This window comes from Geotrypetes seraphini, chromosome 5, assembly GCF_902459505.1.
Source record: "Geotrypetes seraphini chromosome 5, aGeoSer1.1, whole genome shotgun sequence".
NCBI lineage: Eukaryota > Metazoa > Chordata > Amphibia > Gymnophiona > Dermophiidae > Geotrypetes > Geotrypetes seraphini.
The window spans coordinates 267763734-267791179 of NC_047088.1; the positions used below are offsets into that span (position 1 = coordinate 267763734).

The 27446-nt window shown below is 44.2% G+C and overlaps 1 protein-coding gene across 1 annotated transcript in view; it reads left to right on the top strand.

The window, feature by feature from the left end:
* DNPEP (aspartyl aminopeptidase) overlaps positions 1 to 27446 on the top strand; it is a 41644-nt gene that overhangs the window by 2376 nt on the left and 11822 nt on the right. Inside the window, exons 2-13 of the mRNA XM_033946359.1 lie at positions 86 to 167; positions 4291 to 4379; positions 4669 to 4782; positions 5256 to 5381; positions 7305 to 7429; positions 10094 to 10187; positions 10350 to 10457; positions 11495 to 11572; positions 12037 to 12120; positions 12285 to 12445; positions 16484 to 16523; positions 17741 to 17842. Coding sequence (XP_033802250.1) covers positions 86 to 167; positions 4291 to 4379; positions 4669 to 4782; positions 5256 to 5381; positions 7305 to 7429; positions 10094 to 10187; positions 10350 to 10457; positions 11495 to 11572; positions 12037 to 12120; positions 12285 to 12445; positions 16484 to 16523; positions 17741 to 17842 — 1203 coding nt within the window. The remainder of the gene's footprint in view (positions 1 to 85; positions 168 to 4290; positions 4380 to 4668; positions 4783 to 5255; positions 5382 to 7304; positions 7430 to 10093; positions 10188 to 10349; positions 10458 to 11494; positions 11573 to 12036; positions 12121 to 12284; positions 12446 to 16483; positions 16524 to 17740; positions 17843 to 27446) is intronic.

Genomic DNA, 27446 nt, shown 5'->3' on the forward strand with positions numbered 1-27446 from the left:
GGGCTGCCTCTGGTCTGGAAGGGTCTCTGCTTTACATTGTAGAATTGGAGCCTGGTGGATATTTGTGTTTTGTTCTGTTCCAAAGGCTGTTGTGACCAAGGATGCGGTTTATGGTGCCGCCAAGGAGTTCCTGAAGTTCCTGAACCGCGGAGTATCTCCCTACCATGGTATGTGCGAGCCTGACCCTGTGCTGCTCTCTTGCTTCCCCTGCCCTTGTTTTCTCCCTCCTCCACACCTCCCCAGGCGACCCTCTAACTTGAACTTCTGACTCCAGGTGTGAGCAGCAAGCTCACCACTGTCTCCTGGCTCTACCCCGATGCACCTTTCTCTAAGAGCCAGAGCTCTGCCCCTAAGCCTGGCTGATGTGGGCGGTCTTGTAAAGGGGTTGGCAGAAGAGCACGAGGTCAAGTCTGGCTTCAGTGGTGCTGGTTCTGCTGCTTGGGAGGGAGATCAGACAAGCAATTTTTACACTACGGAATAGTGAGAAAGGGAAGGCAGGAAGTTTGCCTCTGAGAAGAAGTGTCAGCACTGCCATTGGGGCAATATCTGTGCTACAAGTATATGACATTAGGTTGCATTTAGAGTTACTACCCCAAGATAATTGCAAAGAGAAAGTTAGACATTATTAAGAAAAGAATGGAGAAGAAGCCAGAGACTGTTAAAATACTTCTGCTTACCAAACCATCTACTAGCGCTTCTTCTCTCTTAGAAATCCAACTTACTTAGCCCAAGCTCATTTGAATTCAGATACACTTTTTACCTCCATCATCTCCAATGGGAGGCCATTTGGAGCATTCACCATCCTTTCCTTGATAAAGTATTTTCTGAGGTTCCTTCTGAATTTATCCTCTTTCACCTTCATCCTAAGCCCCATCATTCCTTTCAATCAAAAGAGACTCGTGTCTTGCGCATGTTTGCCATGTAGGTATTTTAACATCTCTATCGTATCTCCCCTCTCCTGCCTTTTCATCAAAGTATACATACTGAGATCACTGACCATTTTTCAAGCCTTCCTTCAAAGAATGGTAAAAGGAACCAAATGAAGAAAATAAGAAGCAACAGTGGTCCCTCTAGCCCAGTATCCGGATTCCAACAGTGGCAAATCCAGTTCACAAGTACCTGGCAGAACCCCAAACAGTAGTGACATTCCCAAATCTCAAAGAGTAGCAAGATTCCAAAGCCCCAAATTGTAGCAGAATTCCATGCGGAATCCCCAAAGAGTAACAACATTCCATGCTACCAATCCAGGGCAAGCAGTGGCTTCCCCTATGTCTGTCTCAATAGCAGACAAGTTAGATGCAAAGCATTGATAAAGACAGCTAAGAGAGAATATGAAGAGAAACTTGCAAAAGAGGAAAAAACTCATAGCAATTTTTTTAGGTACATCAGAAGCAGAAAACCTGTGAGGGAATCTGTGGAACTGTTGGATGATCAAGGAGTAAAAGGGGTGCTCAGGGGGGATAAGGGGAGACTGAATGAATTCTTTGTTTTGGTCTTTATGGAAGAAGATGTAAGAGATCTACCTGAACCAGAAATGGTTTTCAAGGATGATGATGCGGAGGAACTGAAAGAAATCTCGGTGATCTGGGAGATGTACTAAGCTAAATCGACAAGTTAAAAAGTGATAAATCGCCTGGACCGGATGGTATACATAAGAACAAAAGAACATAAGCAAAGCCTCCGCTGGGTCAGACCTGAGGTCCATCGTGCCCAGCAGTCCGCTCACGCAGCAGCCCAACAGGTCCAGGACCTGTGCAGTAATCCTCTATCTATACCCCTCTATCCCCTTTTCCAGCAGGAAATTGTCCAATTCTTTCTTGAACCCCAGTACCGTACTCTGCCCTATTATGCCCTCTGGAAGCGCATTCCAGGTGTCCGCCACACGTTGGGTAAAGAAGAACTTCCTAGCATTCGTTTTGAATCTGTCCCCTTTCAACTTTTCTGAATGCTCTCTTGTTCTTTTATGTTTTGAAAGTTTGAAGAATCTGTCCCTCTCTACTCTCTCTATGCCCTTCATGATCTTATAAGTCTCTATCATATCCCCTCTAAGTCTCCTCTTCTCCAGGGGAAAGAGTCCCAGTTTCTCCAATCTTTCTCTATCTCTATCTCTCTCCATTTCTCTCTTTCTTTCTTTCTAGCTCTCTCTCTCTATTTCTCTCTATCTCCCTTTCTCTCTCTTTTTCTGTCCCTCTCTACTCTCTCTATGCCCTTCATGATCTTATAAGTCTCTATCATATCCCCTCTAAGTCTCCTCTTCTCCAGGGATAAAAGTCCCAGTTCCTCCAATCTTTCTCTGTCTATCTCTCTCTCTCTCTCTCTCTCTATTTCTGTGTCTTTCCCTTTCTCTCTCTGTTTCTCTCCCTTTCTCTCTCTCTGTATCTCTCTCTCTTTCTGTCCCTCTCTACTCTCTCTATGCCCTTCATGATCTTGTAAGTCTCTATCATATCCCCTCTAAGTCTCCTCTTCTCCAGGGGAAAGAGTCCCAGTTTCTCCAATCTTTCTCTATCTCTATCTCTCTCCATTTCTCTCTCTCTTTCTTTCTTTCTAGCTCTCTCTCTATATTTCTTTCTGTCTCCCTTTCTCTCTCTTTTTCTGTCCCTCTCTACTCTCTCTATGCCCTTCATGATCTTATAAGTCTCTATCATATCCCCTCTAAGTCTCCTCTTCTCCAGGGAAAAGAATCCCAGTTTCTCCAATCTTTATCTCTATCTCTCTCCATTTCTCTCTTTCTTTCTTTCTAGCTCTCTCTCTGTCTCCCTTTCTCTCTCTTTTTCTGTCCCTCTCTACTCTCTCTATGCCCTTCATGATCTTGTAAGTCTCTATCATATCCCCTCTAAGTCTCCTCTTCTCCAGGGAAAAGAATCCCAGTTTCTCCAGTCTCTCAGTGTATGAAAGGTTTTTGTCGCTCTCCTCTGAACCCTCTCGAGTAACGCCATATTCTTCTTAAGGTACGGCGACCAATATTGGATGCAGTACTCCAGATGCGGAAGCACCATCGCCCGATACAACGGCAGGATAACTTCTTTCGTTCTGGTTGTAATACCCTTCTTAATTATACCTAGCATTCTATTCGCTCTCTTAGCGGCTGCTACGCACTGTGCCGACGGCTTCATTGACTTGTCCACCATTACCCCCAAGTCCTTTTCTTGGGTATTCTCATTTAATAACATCCCTCCCATTGTGTAGTTCTACCTTGGGTTTCTGCTTCCCAAGGTACTAAAAGAACTTAAACAAGAAATTGCTGACCTGCTGTTAGTGATCTGTAACCTGTCGCTGCAATTGTCTGTAGTATCTGAAGATTGGAGGGCGGCCAATGTTATGCCAGGTTTTAAAAAGGGGTTCCAGGGAAAAAGAGAGAGGATATGATTGAGAGAAAAGGAAAAGCTAGGGAATGGTTATCGTCAAATATGAGGGATACCCTATGGAACTAATAAGAGTATTTTGGAGACAAGGATTTTTGCTCAGGTCACAATTACTCTGTGAAATGTGTTGTCACATTGCGATTAAAGCAGTTCATCTTGCCAGGTACTTGGGACTTAGGATAAGCAGCATAAAATCTGTTTTACTCTTTTGGGATCTTGCCGGGTAATTGGGTTGGCCACTGTTGGAAACAAGATACTGGGCTTGATGGACCTTCGGTCTGTCCCAGTCCGGCAACTCTTATGCGAGCCAAGTCTAGGACAATCAAGCCATTGTGACATCACTGGTGAGGTTGGCTCTTAGGCATTAGTGGAATGAGACATTATGACATCACAATCTCAGCTCTGGAATGTTGCTACTCTTTGGGTTTCTGCCGGGTACTTGGACCTGGGTTGGCCACTGTTGGAAACAGGAGACTGGGCTTGATGGACCTTCGGTCTGTCCCAGTTGGCAATTCTTATGTTCTTATGTATAGGACAATGAAGCCATTGTGACATCACTGCTGAGGTTGGCTCTTAGCCATTGGTGGAATGAGGCATTATGACATCACAATCTCAGCTCTGGAGTGTTGCTGCTCTTTGGGTTTCTGCCGGGTACTTGGACCTGGGTTGGCCACTGTTGGAAACAGATACTGGGCTTGATGGACCTTTGGTCTGTCCCAGTATAGCAGCTCTTATCTTTTTATAGCACACTTGGATTTGTAATGGGCTTCGTCCAGCTCCGAGACGGGGAGACTTGGGAAGGGCATATCTTATTTCTGGGTCTGAACAATGAGCGATCTATGGACTGTGGGATAGATTGGGTACTTACAACTTGGATTTTAGTTGTAATGAGGGGCTGTAATGCTGTCTGACATTTTTCCTGTTGTAGTGGTGGAAGAGTGTAAAAGCCGCCTTCAACAGGCTGGATTCCAGGAGCTGAAGGAGACGGATCACTGGGATATCAAACCGGACCGAAAGGTAATAGTATGATGGGAAATGGGCTTTGTTCCTCTCAGGGTTGGTGGGGTGGGGGTGGGGGGGGCATAGGTTGCCTTGCAACAGGCTTAAAAAGCTCTAATGGGGGGAGGGGGATGCACATTGGCTGCTATTTTCTACCTGGACAGGAAGTTCGATTCCTGTTACCCTGAACCTTTTCAGTGTGAAACTTGCACCTTCTTCTTTCTAGTACAATCGACTTGAGTTGTCCCTCACTGGATCATGCGGTTTAGATATTAACCATTATAATAATCATTTCCTTCTTTTTCAGTACTTCGTGACCAGAAATTACTCCACTATTGTGGCTTTTGCTGTTGGGGGAGAGTATAAACCCGGGAATGGATTCAGCTTAATTGGAGCTCATACAGACAGTCCCTGCCTAAGGGTAAGGAGCTTCCAGACCCCCCCCCAACACATATGCATGGTCGGGGGCAGGACTGCAAGTATACAGCTTTAAGGAAAAGTAGACGCGTGCAAGCAGTATGAGGAATGGGCCCATCACTCATGTGGCACAGCTCCCTGTGGTTGTGGGTTCACACCCTGTGACCCTGGGCAAGTCGCTTAATCCTCCACGGCCCCAGGTACATTAGATGGATTGTCAGCCCACCTGTATGTAAACCGCTTTCAGTGTGGTTGTACAATCCCTTTCCCTAATAGTATGACACATTCAAGGAAGTGTGTCACAGCTCTTATTTCCACATCTTAGTAAGCTACGTTCTAACTGTAAGGCCAGCGGAGCCAGGAGAATTATGGTGCCTTCTACAGGTCAAACAGTGAAATGACAGGCTGGTGGGATGGGAATCCCTTGGTTTTAATGTGCTCTAACTAGGTACGAGGTGAACTTTGGATCTCTTGCAGGTGAAGCGCAAATCGAAGAGGGGACAGGCGGGGTATGTGCAGGTGGGAGTAGAGTGTTATGGTGGCGGCATTTGGAACACTTGGTTCGATCGAGATCTCACCATCGCTGGCAGAGTGATCATTAAGGTAAGCATGGCAAGATCCTGCAGCCCTGTAACTACCCCCTGCTTTGTAGCACCCTCTCCCGGTCTCTGCTTCGGTTCCCTGAATTCCTCCCCATAGACATCCAGATCCTTGGTTGTAAAAGCAGTACGTTAAGTACGTGTGAAGCCCAGGGACCAAATCCTGCTTTTCCCACTTTTTGTGACCTTGGACAAGCCACTTAACCCTTCTGTCCCTAGAAGCCTTCCACGTATTGATTTGGCAAAGTAGCTCCTCCACCCCCACTGCGCCCTGTGATTCAGCCCTGCTCCCTCCCTCCTCCTGGGGTGACTGATGCAACATGAGGTCATATGGATTTTCTATTCAAATGGGTCCTATTGCATGAAAAGGAGATAAGATTTGACAGGCCGCTTTTCTGCAGTTACAATCCAAGCAGTTTAAGTGACTTGGCCAGAGTCACAAGGCGCTGCAGCGGGAATCAAACCCAGGTTCACAGGCCACTGCACTAGCCACTAGGCTACTCCACTTTAGCCTTCCTGAATCTGCTCCAGTGACACTTGCACACCCTGCAGCTCCCTCCCTCTCGTTTTATTCAGGCTGTGTTTAGATCCTGTGATTTTACTGGTGGCTCTTCAAGGACTTTACCACTGCCTCAATGCAGAAATATTTTCTTCTTGGCCTTCCTCCAAATTCACATAGATTCTGAATATCAGAGAAACTTTAAAAAGAGCTTATGGCCTTTCTAGTCTGCCTAATCATGCCATCCACTCTCTTCTCCTCTCCCTTGAATTCAGATACACTGTTCATCTCCATCACCTCCACCAGGAGGCTGTTCCATGCATTCACCACCCTTTCTCGGGAAAAAATACTTTCTGAGGTTACTTCTAAATCTATCGCTTTCATCCTATATCTCCTCATTCCAGAACTTTCTTTCAAATGAAAGAGACTCAACTCAAGCACATTTACATTAATTTAAACGTCTCTATCATATATCCCCTCTTAAAGTCAATTCAATTTGTTACCTTTGCTTAATCTTCTGTAAACTGCATAGAACTTCACGGTATTGCGGTATATGAGCTGTTATTATTATTATTATTATCTCCCCTCTCCAAAGTCTACAGATTGAGATCTTTAACTCTGTCCCCATAAGCCTTATGACGAAGACCACACACCATTTTAGGAGCCTTCCTCTGGACCGACTCCATCCTTTTTATATCTTTTTGAAGGTGCGGCCTCCAGAATTGTACACAATATTCTAAATGAGGTCTCACCAAAGTCTTTTTCCTCCTTTTTCGTCTTGGCCATTCCTCTCCCTAGGCAACCTAGCTTCCTTCTAGCTTTCACCGTCACCTTTTCAACCTGTTTGGCCACCTTAAGATCATCACACCCAAGTCACGCTCCTCTTTCATGCACAAAAGTTCTTCATCCCCTAAACTGTACTATTTCTTTGCGTTTTTGCAGCCTAAATATATGACTTTGCATTTTTTTAGCATTAAATCTTAGCTGCCTAAGATGGATGCCAAATGATCAGCCATTATAACTCCAGAAACACTTTTCTCCTCCAGCACATATACTTTAAACTCTTAAGTTTCTCTCTTTGTAGGATTTCTGTTGCATGATTTTATGAATTCATTCCTTAAGTCTCTTCTCACTGTACTTAAAGAAGGTTCAGCCTCAGCAGTGGTTGTATGAGCTCCTGCTGGTAAAAGCCTCTGGACTCCTTCCATTACTAGGACAGATTGCTTTAAGCCCCTCTGAGTTCTGTTCTTTTTGTGATTTCTCACCCTGTTTGTCTTCCAGCTCTGGCTGAAATTCATTCTTGCTTTTCTCAGTAAAATCAGTTTTGTAAACTGAAGGTGACATGGTCATGAATTGTATAATGTGCTTTACTAAGTCTGTGATATTTTCATAAGTGATCGCCAGATCCTCTCTCTGCTTTATATTTAGGATGGAACAAAGCTACTGCAGCGGCTGGTCAAAGTGGATCGTCCCATTCTCAGGATCCCTCACTTGGCCATCCACCTCCAGAGAACCATTAATGAGAACTTTGGACCCAACACAGAGCAGCACCTGTAAGTGCTCACAAGGGTTTGGCTGGGTGCTGGGGGAGGGTAGAAGGAGGGCTGGACTGTCCCTAGCATAGAGCAGTCTCAAAAGAGCAAGCCAGGCCTGAAATGTGTACAGGGAGGGGATGCGCTCTTCTAGAAGAGGCAAGGCGAGGATGTCCTCCTGTCATTTCTATAGTGCTACTAGACATACACAGCACCGTACATCAAAACACAGTTCCTGCTCCAAAGAGCTTACAATCTAGTCAAGACAGACAAACTGGACAAGATGGTGCTTAGAAGGTGGGTTGGAGTTTGGAATTGAAGCAGCTTCAAAGAAGTGGGCTTTGAGTCTGGATTCCAGTACTCTCGGATTCCGGAATGTTATTGTTCTTTGAGATTCTGGAATTGTTGCTATTATTTGGAATGTCGAGATTCCAGAATCTTAGAGTAGCAACATTCCATGCTACTACTCCTAATCATATACTGGACATACTGTACATCAAAACACAGAAGAGACAGTCTCTGCTCACAAGAGCTTACAATCTAGTCAAGAAGGTGATCAGGTGGGGGAATTGGAGGGAATGATAAGACCGATTAGGTTCCCTTCCACATGTAGTATTGTACCTTGGCCCCACTGTAACCCACCCTGAGCTTTCTGGGAGGAGGGGATATAAATCAAAGTAAGCAAATAAAAAAAAAACCAGCAATAACCTCTTTGGTCGCTATATTAGCAGCAGCTGCAACAAGTGAAAAGTCACTATGGATTACTACCCTGAGAGGAAAAACCCAGAAGCAATTTACTGCCTCAGCATGGAGAGATTAAGCCCTCTAGATGCTGGATCTATGACCTAGGAACAGCTAGCATATCGGGGGTGGGGTGGGAGGGGGGATTTTGCTGCTCCCTGCATACCTAGAGGCAGGCAAAACAGCAAAGCTCCAAATGTATTGAGAGCAGAACACGGGTACTCATAAAGGCACAGAAATGCAGGGAACTGGTCCATTATACGTAGCTTCATAGACTCTTAAGCTGCCCCATGCAAAGAAGTTATTAAGGAGTAGATTGAAAATATTTCTTCACACAAACAATGGGTAATTAAACTCTGGAATTTGTTGCTGGAGAATGTGCTGAAATCAGTTAGCTTAGCGGGGTTTAAAAATGGTCTGGATCATTTCCTAAAAGAGAATGGCTTGAGGAAATCCACTGCTTGTTCCTAGGATAAGCAGCATAGAGTCTGGTTTACTAATTGGGATGTAGGGAGGTGCTTGGGACATAAAAATAACCTTACTGGGTCCATCTATCCCAGTATCCCGTCTTCACTGTGGTCAATCAAAGTTGCAAGTACCTGGCAAAAACCCAAATAGTAGCAGGGTAAGCAGTGGCACCAGGATACTGGGCTTGATGGACCTTCGGCCTGTCCCAGTATGGCAGTTCTTATGTTCTTATTTTGTAGAATTAGAAGAAACATTTGTTATGTTTATATTGGATCCATCTGATAGATTGAAAATGAATATTAAATATAGTATTTACAGTAAAATGTTTCTTACCTGGAGAAACATGTTTAGGACGGTTATGGTGTAACCCCTGTCCCTCTCCCCTCCTCCACTGATCATGTGATAAAACCCAGAAAGTGTAGCAGGATTTGGATCCTGATTTAATACTTGGCCCCTGAAGCAGACGGTTCTCTGAGACTTTACCCCTCCTCCACTACAGATTGAAACTACGCCATCCCTTGCAATGCCACCCTCCCTTCAGTGACTCATCTTCTGCCTTTGACCTCTGAGCCCATGTCTTCCTGTAGCGTTGCTGAAATGAGGGAAGGGTTAAAGTCCTGGCTCTGTTGCCAGGCTGGCGAGAAAGTCATCGTCTCTGCAGGAAACTGAATGGGACCATGACAGAAGTGTTAGACCAGTGGTCTCAAACTCGCGGCCTGCCTCAAAGACTTGTATATCCCTCCTCCTGCTAACCTCAACGTCATTGTTGTTTGTAACTTGGATTAATTGATGTGAACCGCCTAGAACTCCCTGGGTATGGCGGTATACAAGAATAAAGTTATTATTATTATTTTGAGGCCCTCAGTATGTTTATCATAATCACAGTAGAACCGTTTCTAGATCATTTGTCTCTTTAGCTATAAATTATTATTAAGACTTAGCCAAAAGGAAAGATTTATAAACTATAAAGAGTTTTACCTCATTTCTTTAATAAGACATTAACTCTTTTTTCTGAGGCCCTCCAAGGACCTACAAATCCAAAATGTGGCTCTGCAAAGGGTTGGAGTTTGGGACCACTGGGTTAGACTGAGTAACTGCAAGACATTTGTAGCAGTCGCCAAAGGATCATGGGACATGTGTGTGTGATGCAGCCTCAGTACCCTGGGGTTGTGGGTTCAAACCCACGTTGCTCCTGGGCATAAGTCACTTAATGATAGAGAGCCCACCGAGACAGAAAGGGAAAAATGCTCAAGTATCTGAATAAATTCATGTAAACCGTTCGGAGCTTATTTGGGAGAACGGTCTAGAAAATTGAATAGTCTCTACAGAGCTTAGGATAAGATGGTGATGGATGAACTTTCATTTCTAGAGAAGAAGTTTGGATGTTAAGGACCATTCTGCCTCCTTGAGCTCCAGAGCCAAGACGGAGGTGGCCTCGTGCATTCTTCATCTCTTCTTTGTCTTTTCTCCTTGCAGCCTTCCCATTCTTGCCACATCCGTCCAAGAGGAACTGGACAGAGAAGCGCTGGATGTGGATGCTACTGACATGTCTAGTGTCGGTAACTCTTCGGTAAGAGGTAGAATGAGAGAACCCAGGATAGGGCAGGGGGGGTGGACTAGTAACCAGCTCTCGTTGGTTAGCATGATGGCGATTCTAAGTAGATTTAGGAGGAGACGGTGGTCTCAGGAAATGCCTGTCTCGGTGCTCTCATCTTTGCCCCTTTGTTTGCAGCCAGAGAGACATCAGAGTGTGCTGAGCAGCCTGCTCTGCTCCCAGCTGGGAATCCAACCCGAGCAAATCATGGCAATGGAGCTGTGTCTGGCAGACACCCAACCTGCGGTAAGCAGGGTCCTTCCCAAGACCTTTTCATTGAAAAGTTTCCCCCACTCTCACAGCGATTCCATTTCCTTCTGCCCTCCCAATACAGACACGTGTTCTTATGGCCACCTCTTCCTTCCTGAACAAGACCTTTGTTCAAAGCAATTAATGAGATTAAACATCACCCATAACAATTTAACCTGTAGTGAAGGAGCTGAAGCCCTTATCTGCAGCTGCAGCTCTTAGGAATAGAGAAGAGCCTCTCCAACTCTCCTCCCTCTCCTGAGCAGGACCCTTAAGTTTGCCTCTCACCCAGGTTCCAACACCATCTCCTCTCCTTCCCTTCCCCTCCCTTCTGCTGAGAGTAAGCATGACACTCCCTCCATCTCTCCCTCCTCCAGTCTTCCCTCCCTGTTTTTCCCAACCCTTCACCCCACCCTGCAAGTAACCAGGATCCCCCTCCCCCTGAAGAACCTGTGACCCTGGGCAATTCACTTAATCCTCTGTTGCCCCAGGTACATAACTTAGATTGTGGGCCCATTAGGGACAGCAAAAGTGCTAGCTTTGATTGTACCCACAGAAAGGCAGTATATCAAATCTGTGACATTATCCTGTGGGGTGCTGGATCTTGCCGCCTCTCACCTCCCCCCCACCCTCAGTAAAGCCAGACTTCTGTTTCCTAAAATGTTGTCCATATGACAGTAATTTAGCTGCTCTTAACAGCCTTTAAAACTGGTCTTCAAAACCATTTAATCTGAAGAATCAGGAAAGCTCTTTAATTATGCCTGTGGTTTTTGATTTGATGCCTCTGCTACCCTCTGGGAAGGAGTCAGTTGTGCAACAGTGACATCTAGTGGTAGTGTTCTGGAAGGAGCTCTGGTGAAGGACTCGCTGCAGTGACTGTATTTATTGAGCTGGGAGGGACTATTAAATAGAAGGAAATCTCTGGGAGTGGTGTCGGATCTCTGCCATGGTCCAGCGATCTGAAATGTAAAGCTGGAGAGGGTGGCTGCAAGGAAGGAACGCTTTTATCCTGATCACTGCTTTTCTGTCCTAAGGTGCTTGGCGGAGCTTTTGAAGAGTTTATCTTTGGCCCGCGGCTGGATAATCTGCACAGCTGTTACTGTGCCCTTCAGGTGAGCTAAATGTCCAGCGCCCTGCTCTGCCACTGCCTCCGTGCCTTTCAGCAGTGCTATTGCGTGTTCTCCTGGGTCTGCGAGAGCTGCTTGTGATGCTGTAGCTGTGTGGTTGTGCAGTGGATACCCTCTTTCATCCTGCTCTTTGCTTGTGTGTGGGTCACATGAGTGGCAGAGATAGGAAGCCATGTAAATGACTTTGTCACCCCAAGTACTGGAAGTCCTGCTTTTGCAGTGTTTTGGTAATTATTGTATCACTAAATGCCTGTTCTCTGATGAAGGTGTGCCGAGGCCTGTCTGGGGAGGTGCTATGGAGGGGGTGGATGGGCTACAGAGCATCCCTCAATGAGGGAGGAGATGCCACATTTTGAAAATCTGTGGATAACGAAGAACACTGTGATACATCAGATGCTTAGCTGAGAATAAAACCGAAGGTGTGACTGGGCTGTTCTCTGAATCTCCAGGCTCTGATTGGATCTTGTGACCCCCCAGATTCGCTCTCCAGAGATCCCAACGTTCGAATGATCACCTTGTACGATAACGAGGAGGTAAAGCCACTGTCATTCTTACCTGCAGAGGAATTTGGGGCAAGGGAGGCAGATTGCTCTAGGTTCATTATTGCTTTGTGATTTTTAGCTTTTCCGAGCAGTTGATTCATTCTTTGCTCTGATCTTTGTTTCTCATACTGCTAATCCATCCTCTGTCCTGTTAGGTGGGCTCTGAGAGTGCGCAGGGGGCGCAGTCATTGCTAACAGAGATCATTCTTCGTCGAATATCATCAACCCCACAGAATCTTACAGCATTTGAGGAGTCTGTGGCCAAGTCTTATATGATCAGTGCCGACATGGCCCATGCCGTGCACCCAAATTACGTGTAAGTACTAGGTTGGTAGCAGCCTCTCCACGCTGAATGTTTGAAGGATCGAAGCTGTGCCTGAGAGGCCCTACAGGGGCTGCTCAAGGATTATGAGCCACACCAGTCTAGGGTTACCATATGGCTCCAGGAAAAGGAGGACGGATTGAGACATCCGGGTTTTACTTCTGTTAAAAACCCGGATGACTCCTTTTTCTGGCACCATATGGTAACTCTACCCTCAGGGTAACTGTACCAGCTCAGTCTCGCAACAGACCACACCGGTTTACGCAGTGCCCCCAGCTGCTCATTCATTTGTCTGCTTTTAGTATCTACAGAATGATTTCTAATCGCCTTTTCTTCTCTGTGACCCTCCCCTTTGCCCTTTAATATCTCTAACCATCCTGGGTCAGACCAATGGTCCATTTGGCCCAGTCTCCTCCTTCCAAGTAGTAAACAATCTGGAAAAAGGTACTATTCCTTTTCCCCTAACTTAAAACATCAAATGAAGAACTTTTGTTTGGAGAACAACAGAAACTCATAGGCTTTCCTGGGCTGGCTTAATGGATTTTTAAGTTTGACAGGAAACACAATTTTTGCTAAAGAAAACTGACCACTCCTGCCCAAAAACTTATAGTTGGCCAAATACAAAACAAAGACCTCAGTTCTGTCTCAAAGGTCCATCAAGCCCAGTATCCTCCTTCCAACAGTGGCCAGTACAGGTCATCCTGAGCTACTAGATCTCACCCTCTTTCTCGCCAGTCTCTACCCTACATGATTCAGATGCTGAGCCATTAATCACGTTTCAGCAAAACCCCCACAGTATGCAGAGCAACAGTGGGGAAGGAACTAAAGACAAAAGATAATATTTCAAATGAAATTATAATGAAATGTAAGTACCTGATTGGGAAGATGTCGGTGAACCAGTTGAAAGTAGAAAGACTGAGATCGGACATGATCGAAACATTCGAGATACTGAAGGGAATAGACTTAGCAGATAAAGACAGACTGTTCACCCTCTCCAAGGTAGAAAGAATGAGAGGGGATAGATTCTGTACAAACGTAAGGAGGTTCTTCTTCACCCAGAGAGTGGTGGAAAACTGGAACGTTCTTCCGGAGGCTATTATAGGGGGAAACACCCTCCAGGGATTCAAGACGAAGCTAGACAAGTTCTTGCTGAACCGGAACGAACGCAGGTAGGGCTGGTCTCAGTTAGGGCGCTGGTCTTTGACCTAGGGGACACGATCTGGGACCACTGGTCTGACCCAGCTGCGGCAATTCTTATGTTCTTATGACTAAACATTGAAGTCGCAAAACAATTTTATTCATGTTTTAGTTTCTATTACATTTTATATTCCAATATGTTATTACTAATCCAGCCTTATGTTTTTACGGTATGTTGTGTATTTATTCGTGGTTTCTCAGTCAGTACCTAATGATTTTGAAAATTGTTCTTCAGATATCTATTGTACCCCTGAAGCAGGTCTGCAAAAGAGAATGACACAGGGACAAATTTTTCCCTGTCCCCACAGGAATTCACTTTCCCGTCCCCTACCCCATTCCTACCCTATTCAGCCCTCTTCTGCACAAGTGGCGACATTCCAGAGCTCAGATCGTGATGTCATAACGCCTCATTCCACCAATGCCTAAGCTCCGTCCTCATCTGCACAAGCCTCAGACACTTTAAAATCATAAATGTTCGAGGCTTGTGCGGTTAAGGCAAAGCTTACAGGAATGGGGCAGGGACAGGCACAGCAACAAAACCGATGGGGGAAATTGAGTTCCTGCGGGGACAGGGACAGATTTGTCCCCGTGTCATTCTGTAGTCTGCAAGATAGAATGGTTTCAACATTTGAACTCAATAGATTGTTCTTATGTTTTGCCTGTTTTGATAAATTGTAGTAGATTGTCTCCTTCCCCACTGTTTTAATCACCACCAGCTGTTCTTGCCTATAACCCTGCACCTATAAGAGCAGAAGCCCCAAATCTTGACCCTCTGGAGTCCCCTGAACCTTACCTTGAATCTCCATTCTGTAAGGGGAGAGACGATCCTGTGTCCTGAAGGGTTACTGCAGTGGCCAAACAACCAGGCGCACTGGGTTCAATTCAAGTCACTTAACAGTAGCACAGAAAGGCCATATAGGAAATTCCATCCATCCCTTGTTCTTTCCCCACCAGTTCAGCCTTTCCTCTCGCTGCTCTGCTCTTCCTGCACCTTCTGTTCCAAACTGGCCTGTGGTGGGAGCAAAGGAACAAGCCTCTGCCACCATATCTATCGTCGAAATGCTGGAGTTGGAGATTGAGCCTGAGTTGGAGGTCAATTGGGCTGGGGAATGGGGGAGAAGGGCTGGAGGCTGATGATGGCAGAAGCAGTGGGATATGCAGAGGCTGACCCTAGGAAGAGACACACAGGGGAAAGGCCAGAGCAACATATGCTTAGGAGAGGTGGAAAGAAGAGGCAAGAGCAGATAGCGGGGACCTGGGGATTCAGACAAGTGAGGATTCGATGTAGGCAGAGGCTATAGGGTTGGCTCTACAGCAGTGTTCTTCAACCACCGGTCCATGGACCAGTGCCAGTCCACAGAAATTTCCTGCCGGTCCACAGGCCCAACACAGTGTTCTTCAACCGCCAGTCCATGGTGCGATCGATGCGGCATTATCTTCGAGCCAGCTCCCTATTCCTGATTCAGTGCACAAAGCCACGGGCAGTGGCTCCTACGGGCATCCTGAGCCTGAACCGGAAGCCTTCTCTCTGACATTGCAACGTCAGAGGGAAGGCTTTCAGATGAGGCACGGGACGTGCAAGGTGCAGTTAGTACTATTATGGGGGCAGGGTCTGGGGTGGAGATTGGGTAGAGATGGGTGGGGTCTGGCCCACGACTTAGCCCAGTTTTTCTCAACTGCCGGTCCACGGACTGATGCCGGTCCACAGAATAATTATTTTATTTCTGCCGGTCCATAGGTGTAAAAAGGTTGAAAACACTGCTCTAGAGGACTCTAAGAATGGTTGGGTGTTGACTGTGAGGGGTAAGTAGGGCTGTGATACTGTACAGAAATTTGGGAAGGGGAGATGGATTGGAGAAGTTGGGAAGGACAGGATGATCTATAAATGGTGGCTTTGAATGTCCTTCTCCACACTCTAGTAATCAGCACTGTCAATTACTGTAATTCCCTCTGTAGGGGAATTAAAGCCAAAGATCATTCAAAATGCCGAAGCAGCTCTCTGGCTTCTAGTCTCATTTTTAAATTCCACTCCATCGACTCCTCTCCAGAACTCACCAGATTCCATCGCCAGAATTGTCGCACTGTCTCTTCTTTCCGCGAGCGAATTCTTGACACTACTCGTAGCCCTTTTTCTGTCCAAGATCCCACTCTCCAAACTTTTCTGCCTAAAGACTTAAACTCTTCTCTGATGTCTGCACTTTAGTTCACCTCTGTTATCTCTTGACCAGCATTTCCTGATGGCCAGGTGGCAGAGACCTTCACTATGGATTGTCCTCCCCATCTTTCCTCACTGTCTTGTCCTATTTGCACACACTCTGCCCTAAAATTTTAGACTTTACTTGATAAGCGGATAGTAAATCCTATATAAACTGTGAAACTGGATGATGGATACAGTATAAGAAAGGGGTGAGAAGTAAGAGACAGACAAGGAAGGAGCCAAGGCAGGCGAAGGGATAAGGACACGGTGGAAAAAGGGGACTAGAATGTGGGTGAAGGGGCGTAGGAGTCTGGGGAAGTAATGAGGACAGGTGGAAAGGACTGGGTGAAGTTTCAGTAGTAAATGAGAAGCTGGTAAGAGAAGGAAGAAGAGGCCAAGGAGGAATGAAGTCTGGAGAAAAAAGATGAAGCGAGGCTAAGAGCAGATGGAAATGAGGTCCACTGGGAATCTCATGCAGTTGGCCCCAGAGCCAGCTCTGTCCTCTGTGACTTTCATTGTACCAGTCCTGAAGGAGGAGCTTTGAGGGGTTACGGGGGGTGGGAGCTCACTTGAGGGGCATTGGTGTCAGAAACTGTTTGTTTTTAGGATTATGAAACGTGTCTCTCTCTTTTGCTTAGTGACAAGCATGAGGAGAACCACAGACCAGCTTTTCACAAGGTGACTGACTGCCTTTCTCCGCTTCATCCTGGTGGGCTTCTTATAGTGGACTAGCACGTCTTGATCGTCTTACCAGGAGAGCGACTGTGATGCCTGCAGGGACGGGGTCTCTCGCCTCCTCTTTTCTCTTCCATTATCCTCTCCCATCTCAGGTCATTGTGGCGTTCTGACAGAAGCTTTATCCTAACTCTCCCAAGTTCCAGGTTGATGGCAACATGGCTAAGCTTTGCTCCAGAGGGAAAAAAATCTGGCAGCTGCATCTCTTGCCCCCTGCACTCTCCAGTGCAGCTTAGCTCCTGAGGGCCTGGTTACAGCCAAGCTACCATAGGATTAAGGACCCTTTCCCTCCGGGTCTGCTCTGCATTGATCTGATCTTCTAAAGGAACTGTGTATTGCAAGGCTGGTCGCCTTAAAAGCTTCAGTGTCTAATTCGTAGTGCAGAGGAAATCCATTCAAATGTTTGTTTTCATTCTTTGAAAGACATCTGATTAGTGGGAAGGGTAGCCTAATGGTTAGTGCCGGGGGCTTTGATCCTGGCATACTGGGTTCAGTTCCCAGCTCCTTGTGACCTCCAGTGCCCCAGCTACAAAAAACTTCGATTGTGAGCCCGCCAGGAACCGAGAAAGTACCTGCATATTTTGAGTAGCTCTGTTGAAAGGAGTTGTGATCTGTTGATCTCTCACCAAGACCAGTCCCCTGACCCTGAAGGCGGATGTGCCACTAATACAGGCTAAACAGCCAAAACACCTAAGATCCCCTTTCTGACACCACATTTGTTTACTAGGCTTTCTCTTTCTTTTGAAGAAATTCACCCAGGGTGATGAACAGCAAGAATAAAACAGTTAGAACAGTAAAAGTAGACACTGGTACAACATCAACACACCTTCCTAGACAGCATGGGGGGAGGAAGATGTGAAACACATAGATAGGGATAACACAGCAATATAATGCCTGAACAATCCCCGGGCAGGACTGGGTAAATGGGTCCTGCTGGTGTTAGTCCTTGTGGGTGTGATTAGCTAGTTGCTTCCATTAAAGGTTGGGCATCGAGCTGGGTTTTCACTGATGTGCGTTTTGGAGCAGTTGCAGGAAAAAAGCATTTCATCATTTGTCCCTTGAAAAAGTGACTAGGGATGTCCTGAGGGAGCCCCAGGGGCCGTGACCTCCCTTCTCACCTGCTTGCCGATTGTTCACATAGTTTCCTGTTTCTGTCGCAGGGTCCGGTGCTAAAAGTGAACAGTAACCAACGCTATGCTTCCACAGCTGTCAGCGAAGCTGTCCTTCGGGAGATCGCCAGTCGTGTCCAGGTGCCGCTGCAGGTAAGGGCCTTGCCGTTCTGTCCTCTGCGACCTTTAACCCTGGATAGACACAGGATTGCACCTCATAGCTCTCTTCTGTTTCACTGGGAATTAACAGAAAAGCAAAACCCAATAGTGATAGTACAACTCAAAACAATGGCAATAAGGCCCAGATTCTCTAAAAGTGCGTCCCGATTTTAGGCAGCTGTAGGCGTCCTTCAGCTGTCTAATCAGCCAATCGGGATGCACGTTTTTTTAAAAAAAATGCTCCCCAGGCAGGCCGCCTATATTGAAGGCGAGGCCCGCAAGACACCTAGGCCCTGATTCTGTATAGGACGCCCAGGAGAGGTGTCCTATTCAGAATCGGCCTAAACTAAACCCCGATTCTGTAACCGGCGTCCATGTTACAGACGCGGGTTAGAGAATCGGGTTAGATTAGACACGGCCCGCTACACTTATCGCGGCAAGGGATCTCTCTATAGTGGCCCCCTGACCGATCACTGGCAGGAGGGTGCCCAAACCCTCCTGCCCGAAGACGCACCCCCCTCCCCGACAATATCGGTCGCTGGCAGAGGGTGCCCAATCCCTCCTGCCCGAAGACGCACCCCCCCCCGGCACTAACAACCCCCACTCCACCAAACCTGTTCTTACAGATGGGTCTTGCACGTCGAGCAAGCAGGCACGCCTTGTCGAAATGAGGTGGGCTCGCCCCTTCCCGGCCCATCCCGCCGAAGCCTAAGGTCTGATTGGCCCAGGCTCTAGAAGCCTGGACCAATCAGGCCTTAGGAATAGCGGGTCCGCCCATCCCTACTAAGTCTAAGGTCTGATTGGCCAATCAGGCCTTAGATTAAGTGGGGATGGGCGGACCCGCACTTTTAGAGACGCACTTTTAGAGAATCTGGGCCTAATAGTTCTTTTTTTTTATAATTCTTTATTCATTTTCATATTTTACATGAAGTGTACAAAATATTGAGTTACAACTAATGAATACACAATATCACTTTTATATCTATTACATAATATTCTGAACAAATTTTTTATCCCCTCTCCCACCCCCCACCCTTCAAGTACTTTCCAATCACCTTATACATATTGTATACCATATTATAACATGTTATGTAAAATTATTTTCACTACCCCCCCTCCATGTGTGCCATAAAGAAGACAAGAAAAAGAAGAAAAGAAGAAGATAAATCCTATTATTCATTCAGTACAATACTTTGTCAATGGCCCCCATATTTTTATAAATTTAGGATATGTCCCTCTTTGTATTGCTATTACTCTTTCCATTTTGAATATATGACAAATTGTATTCCACCAAAATGTATAATTAAGGTTACTATGATTCTTCCAGTTATTGGTTATATGCTGAATGGCAACCCCTGTCATGACTAGTAAAAGCTTGTTATTTTCTGGTGAAATTTGACTTTTTTTTCTCATCATCATTCCAAATAACAATGTATCATATGATATTGCTACATGATTTTCCATCAATTTATTAATTTGTGGCCAAATTGCATTCCAAAAACTTTTAATGTAGGGACAATGATACAGTAAATGATCCAACGTCCCAGGTTCCAGATTACAGTGCCAGCATTTATTGGACTTAGAACTATCTAATTTTTGCAAACGTGTAGGGGTCCAAAAAGCTCTATGTAATAAAAAGAACCAAGTTTGTCTCATAGATGCTGACACTGTACATCTCATTCTCCAAGACCAAATTAGTGGCCATTGAGATGCAGTAATTTGATGCTTAATCTCAATGCTCCAAATGTCTCTTAGACCATTTTTTGTTTTTTTATTCAAATATCCAGATATTAATTTATACCACAATGCGGCTTGATGCCCTAGGAAGTCTGCTTGGAAGCATAAGAACTCTAAACTACCGTATTTTCACGCAGATAACGCGCACCCGTGTAAAATGCGCACACGGGTATAGCGCGCAGAAACCACGATTTTATGTACAAAAACTTTTGTATACCGCGATCACGGGTATACCGCGCATGCAGCCCGACTGTCCTTTCGCCCGCCCCGACTCTCCGTGTGCTGTCCCGACTATCCGTTCACCCTCCCTGACTTTCCGTGCACTGCCCCGCCTCTCCGTGCGCTGTCCCGACTCTCCGTTCACCCTCCCTGACTTTCCGTGCACTGCCCCGACTCTCTGTGCGCTGTCCCGACTCTCCGTTCACCCGCCCTGACTTTCCGTGCACTGCCCCGCCTCTCCGTGCGCTGTCCCGACTCTCCTTTCGCCCGCCCTGCCCTGCTCCCAGCTCTGTAAGCATGCGCAATGGTCTGAGCATGCTTGCCGCTTAGTTTTCACCAAGGCTGTTTTTCTGGTGGTGTGCTTTTCACCACGTGGCTGTGGCCCCCCTCTATCTGGGTCGGGTTGGGCCCATGTGCCTCAGGCCGCGCCCCCAGGTGGGACCTAAGGCTCCAGGGCCTATTCTGATTGGCCCACGCACCTTAGGCCCCACCAGTAGGTGGAGCTTTGGGACGGATGGGCCAATCCGACCTCATTCCGTCGTTGGCTGCCTGCCGGACAGGCGGGTTTGGCTCCCGTCTGTCCGGCCAACTACCAAAGGTACGGGGAAGGAGGGTGGGGGTGTCGTGGGGGTCGACCAGGGGGGTCGCGGGTCGGCTGGGGGGGCGGTCGGAGGTTCTTGGGGGGGGGCGGTCGTTGGAGGGAGGGGGGTTTGCGTCGAGGGCAGGAGGGCCTGGGATCCCTCCTGCCCGTAATGTAGTGCGGGGTGGGGGTAGGGGGTCGCCGTGGCCAGGAGGGTTTGGGCTCCCTCCTGGCCCGATATTGTCGGGGAGTTGGGGAGTCGGCTGGGCAAGAGGGCTTGGGCTCCCTCTTGCTCCAATCGTGGATGCGGGTGCGGGTGGGAGCGCGTGCGAGCGGTCATTCGGGGTGGGGGTGCGAGCGGTCCTGCTGGGGGGGGGGGGGGTGAATCGGGGGGCGGGCGGGGTGGGAACTATGTAAAAAAAATTTTGTATAACGCGCGAGGGGTATGCGCGGTAGGTAAAAACACGTATAACGCGCGCGTTATATGCGTGAAAATACGGTATATTGATTATTCAATGTTTTCCATTCAGGGAACCCAAGCTGAATGGCCTGCTTCAATTGCAACCATTTAAAACTTTGTTTTTTACTAAGACCAAATCTATGTTGCAATTGTGAAAATTCCAGCAGTTTACTTTCCTGTATCCTCAATTGCATTTTTAACTTGAATACCAAGATATTTAAATCCTTCTTCTTTCCATATGAACGGAAAAGCGTCAAATAATCCTTTTACACAATGAACATTTAAAGGTATAAGTTCAGACTTACTCCAGTTAATTTTATAACCTGAAAATTTGCCAAATATATCAATTAATTCCAATAGACAAGTTAAGGTAGACTCTGGATTCCTCAAATAAAGTAGAATATCATCCGCATATGCCGAAATTTTATATTCCATATCAGAATATGGAATACCCTGTATCCCCCTTGCTTGCTGTATTGCTAACAATAAGGGTTCTAATACAACATCAAATAACAAAGGAGATAAAGGACAACCTTGTCTAACTCCCCTCTGCAATTGGAAACCCTCAGATAACATATTATTGATATTTAATCTTGCAACCGGGAAGCTATACAATGTTTTTATCATTTGTATAAATCCAGAACCTATACCAAACCAATCTAAAGCCTGATATATAAAATTCCATTCTACCCTATCAAACGCTTTTTCTGCATCCAAGGAAACTGTAAAAGCCGGTTCATCCATTTTTTTTGATAAATTTAACATATGAAACAATAATCTAGAGTTATTAGAGGAATGTCTTTTAGCAACAAACCCAGTCTGGTGCGTATCTATAATATGTGGGAGAGCTTTGGCTAATCTCAAAGCCAAAATTTTCGCCAAAAGTTTATTATCCACATTTATTAAAGATATAGGCCTGTAGTTCGAAACCAAAGTAGGATCTTTATTTGGCTTAGGCAAAACAATTACTATTGATTCAGCAATAGTACCTTTAATATCACCTTTTATAAGTTGTGTCTGATATAAATTTAGTAAATATGGGGAAAGGACATTTTGAAATGTTTTATAAAATTCTACTGTATAACCATCACCACCTGGAGCGGATCCAACTCTAAGAGATCTCAACGCTGTTTCTAATTCTTTTAATGATATAGGTTCATCTAAACTCCGTTTTATATGATCAGGAACCTTAGGTCCAATAATTAAATCTAAAACATTTTTACCATCTTTTTGCCTCTCCAAATAAGGCTCGGAAGAATACAGGTCCTTATAAAATTTTAGAAATTGCTTTAAAATTATATCCGTTTGATTGGTTATTATACCATTATCATCTTTTATCCCATTAATGTTAGTTCTTCTTTTTTTTGCTTTAAGATAATTTGCCAATAATCTTCCCGCCTTATTAGAATGTCCATAATACATTGTCTGTTTGGAAAACAAGTCTCTTCTTATCATTTTTGAAGCTAATTCGTTATATTTACCTTTTGCTTTCAAAAGAGCTTGTAATACATCATGTTCCCATTTGCTTACCAATTTAGTTTCTAGTATTTTAATTTCTTTTTCTAACTCTATATACTGTTTTTTAATCTGTTTCCTAACAAAAGCCGAATATGATATAATATGACCTCTCATAGTCGCTTTAAAAGCGTCCCATACATTTTCAATAAATGTATCTTCCACTAAATTAATTTGAAAGAAATCACTAATTTGTGTTTTAAAATTTTCCAAAAATTTTTCATCCACAAGCAATGCATTATCAAATCTCCAAAGAGGTCTTCTATTTTCTAATTGATCTAATTGTAAATCTATCCATACTCCCGCATGATCCGAAATGATAATGGGATCAATGGAAGCCTTAATCACTTGCTGCACCTTATGTGATGAAATAAAAATATAATCTATTCTTGAAAATGATTTATGAACCTGTGAACAAAATGAAAATTCCTGATCATTAAAATGAAGAATACGCCATATATCCTTCAAATCACATGATTGAACCAAATTATCTAAACCTAAAAATTTTATACTTTTACCTGGTTTTTTATCCATTAATGGATCCATTACAGCATTAAAATCTCCAGCCACCACTAAATTAGAAGCAGCCAGTGGTAACAACATACTCTGCAATTTTTTAAAGAATTCTGATTGATTCGAATTAGGGGCATATATATTGAACAACGTCAGGGCATTATTTCCCATACTTATATCAACATGTAGCCATCTTCCATGTGGGTCCGAATTTACTATCTTAAAATTGGCCATACACTTTTTATTTATAAGAACTGCTACTCCTGCTTTTTTATCCTCTGTTGGAGCAAAAAAACATTCTTTCACCCACCCACCCGTTAGTTTCTGTGATTCCTTTATATTAAGATGGGTCTCCTGCAGACAATAAACATCCGCGTTTTGCTTCTTTAAAAATGATAGTACCTTTTTCCTTTTGATTACATGATTCAGGCCATTGACATTAATAGAAAATATCTTAAAAGACATAATATATTTTATACTCCTTATCATAATCTTCCTCTTCCCTTCTTCCATAACTAAGATCTAAAAAACTTCTCCCCATGGCACACATTCTTACCTCCAAATTACCCAATCCCTTATTAATCTTTTCCTTAATCATCCTAGTAATATCTTTAATACCCACCTTCTTCCCACCCCTCCCTCCCCAATATAATGACTGCTTAAGGACACACATTGGACAGTAATCCCAACTTCCCCCTCCCCCCCAGGCAACCAATATTTATTAATAACCCCTTTATCCTTTATTGAGACAAACTCACTACCTCTCCACAATATATCTAATTATATCTCTCTTCTTTTTCCATTTTAAAGTAATTAATTTCTCTATCTATTATTTAACCTTTAGTCACATAACCATATTTATTTCCTAACATTCCATTAATGCATTTTTATCATTTCACCAATCTCTAATTCATTCCCCCAACATTTTATTTCATTCAAGAAAATTCTATCATAGTCATATATTTAATAAAAAGTATCATTTTCCTATATCTTATATTATCTAATCCATCTTCTCCTATCCTCCTTTAAATATCCAACAACAAATAGCCATCTCTTCATATATTTCTGTTAAAAAAAATTTCAATTTTATAAGTTTTTATCCTCTATTTGTATTTAAACATTTGTATTTCATTTTCAAAATAATTTTTCCCCCCCTTTTTATATTTCCTCTTCTCCAAATTAAATCCAATCTTTTTAAAACTATATTATCACAACATCAATCTTTACATTCCTTCAGCTACCAATAAATTCTTATGTATCTTTCTTTTATATTATTCATTTTCCTTTCCTTTACTTGCATTTAAATATCATATAACTTGTCCTTTCTATCATTAGTCCATTCTGCAATCTTTTCCTTATTGTCCTTTCATTCTTTACTTTCTCCTTTTCTGACTTATTAAATAAACTGAACTTTCATATTTATTTCTTATCTCCATCCATCCACTCTTAAAGACTTTTGACTGCCCATTGTCATTCATTTTTTTTTTTTTATAATATCCTTTTAGTCTATCAGTCCTGCTTTCTTCTTCTTCACATCTATTTATTTTCCTATTCAGTCTTCACTTTTCCTTTTGTGTTAATTTGTCCAGTCCTTTAATCCTTCTTGTTCATTCTTTACTCCAACCATCCATCTTTCAGTCTAATAACTTCACTTTAATGTCTTTCCAGTCTATCCTTCTTTCTTCTTTACATTCTTTTATTTTCTTTTTCACTTGTCCATTTTTATTTCCTGTTCTTTGTTGCATATTCTTCTTTTTCCAACAAACTAAAGTCCCATAGTTCTTTATATTTAATTTTTTGTTCAATATCCACCAATCCAATCTTAGTATTTATCCCTTCATTTCAACACCCATTGTGCTAAAATGACATAGGTTCTGATTTTGAAAGAAAGGTCTTTAGTTTTTCCGGATCCACAAAATACAAAGATTTATCCCCACAAGATACCCTCATTTTTGCTGGGTAATATAACCCATACTTATATCCTTTTTCCTTTAATTGAGATCTCAGCTCAAGGAATTTCTTCCTAATATTTGCTGTATTTTTAGCAAAGTCTGGTAAAAACCATATTTTGGATCCTTTATAGTTTAAGTTTTTATCTTTTCTATTGCTTGCTGGTATCTTAACATCTTGAATATTAATGGTCTTGGTCTCCCTTGATTTTCCAGACTCTTTATTGGAATCCTGTGCGCCCGTTCTATTTCCAAAGGCTGTTTGAAATCCAACTGCAATAATCTAGGAATTAAATTTTCTAAAAACTGTATTGCATTTTTCCCTTCCAAATTTTCCTGTATTCCAAAAAGTTTTATATTCTTTCTTCTTCCACGGTTTTCGTAATCTTCCAGCTGACTTTTCAATTGAATTATTTCCAAACTGCCATTTTTGCATCTTTTTCTCTCCATTTTAACTTCTAACTCTGTTGTTCTTTTATTAGCTACTTCCATTTGTCTGTGTATATTCAGGATTTCTTCCTTCAGTTCTGCCATATTACTCACAGTCTCTGTCAGCATTTGTTTGATTTGCCTCAGTTCCCCCATAACTTCAGCTTTGCTTAACTCCTCTGATACATCAGCAGGAAGCGGAACCTTACTCGGGGTAATTTGATCCTGCTTCTGCCTTTTCACAGCCCCTCCGGTTTCACTCTTACTCTGTCGGGTGCTCGCCATGCTCCCGCTGTCCTCTCCGATGTTTTCAGCCGAAAACAGTTTAAAAGGAAATCTTTATTTATTCAACGGTTGCCCAGGTAAGAGGAGCGCTGCGATCACACGACCATTTTGTGTGTGCGCTAAGCCACGCCCCCCCCATAAGAGTTCTAAAGTGTCACTGTGAAGCAAATAAACTGTGATAAATATAAAGTTAAATAACTTGGTGAGAAGACCTCAGTGTGGATTGATAAGTCAAACGAATGTAAAAACCATCCAATCCTACAACCCAGCGCACCACACCATCTTCATGTTTGTGGTGAAAATCAAATAAATAGTGTTGTAAGATTGAACGTTTTTTTAAGTTCGTTTGACTTATCAATCCACGCTGAGGTCTTCTCACTAAATTATTTATTTAACTTTATATTTACCATATTTTTCACTCCATACGATGCACTTTTTTTCCTCCAAAAAGTGGGTGGAAATAAGGGTGCGTCTTATGAAGCAAATATAACCCCCCCTCCCCCCCCCCCCCCGAGGGATAACCTTTGTCTTATCGGCCTCCCCGAAACGCTATCTGATGCACGTCTTATGTCCACATTAGAGATTTAGTTGCAGGCAGAGCTGCTGTTGCCCACTGGCCAGGTCCATTTGGAGCGCACTTACAGACTGGGCAGTAGGATGGAAGACAAGCTGCAGTGGCCCTGCAATACAAAATACGCAAGGAACCGCTCTGCTTTGAGGGAGGAAGAGGAAAGCAAGCCGTGCTTCTGGGAGCAAGACGATGATGGCGAGGCACTGGAGATCATTCCCACTCGCCCTTCTCAGCCCAGCTCCCGAGATCAGAGGGAGCTGAGAAATTCTCTGACAGAAGCCGTGAAGCTCCCGGAGAAGAGTCCTGAGAGGAGCCCTGAGCCTCTGAGCATAAAAATCCCCGACTGGAGCCCAGAGCCACACATCAAACCCCCGGTGCCCCGCCCACCCTGCCTCGTTGCAGGGGCCCATCCGGATCCGCAGTTGTTGACCTGCTGTACAAGTATAGTGTTTGGGGCCAACCTCTTCTTGCTCCTTTCCTTCACTGTGTTCAGCATTGTGAGCGTGTCTGCATACGTTGTCCTGGCTCTGCTCTCTGTCACCATTAGCTTTAGGATATATAAAGGCATTCTGCAGGCCGTCCAGAAGTCAGATGAAGGCCATCCATTTAGGGCTTACTTAGACTCCCTGCCTGCCTAATAAAACAAACATGAATTGGGGTGGAAAGAGGGAAAAGTTACAATTCTTTCTTAGAGGGAATAAACAAAGAAGGGCAGAACATAAAGGAGGGGAGATAATTAAAAACCTGGAGCGTTAAGTCATGTCTAAAAATTTAAATATTAAAAGCATCTTTAAAAAGATAAGTTTTTAAGGATTTTTTAAAAGAGTAAGGTCCCTTTCATCTTTAATGTATTAAAGTAATGAGTTCCACCATTGAGGACCCATTATGGAAAACATATCATGTCTTCTGGTGCCTACTATTTTCAAAGAAGGGATAGCTAAGAGATTCTGGGAGGTCGACCGAAGAGGTCGGGAGGTATTATGAGGGATTAGCATTCTGCTTATAAATTGGGGCTCATTGAAGGTTAATGTTTTAAGGGTGACACCAGGAAGTATTTCTTCACGGAAAGAGTGGTGGGTCACTAGAACAAGCTTCCAGAGCAGGTGGCCAAGGCCACCAGCATGGTTGACTTTAAGAATAAATGCGACATCTACGTGGGATCCCTACAGAGGCCTAGTAAGGCACTCAGACTTGATGGGGTGGGTCAGTAGAGTGGGCAGACTTGGTGGGCTGTAGCCCTTTTCTGCCGTCATCTTTCTATGTTTCTATGTTTAGAAGTATCACCTTGAAGGTGATACGATGACTGATTGGGAGCCAATGGGAGTCAATCATTAAGGGCG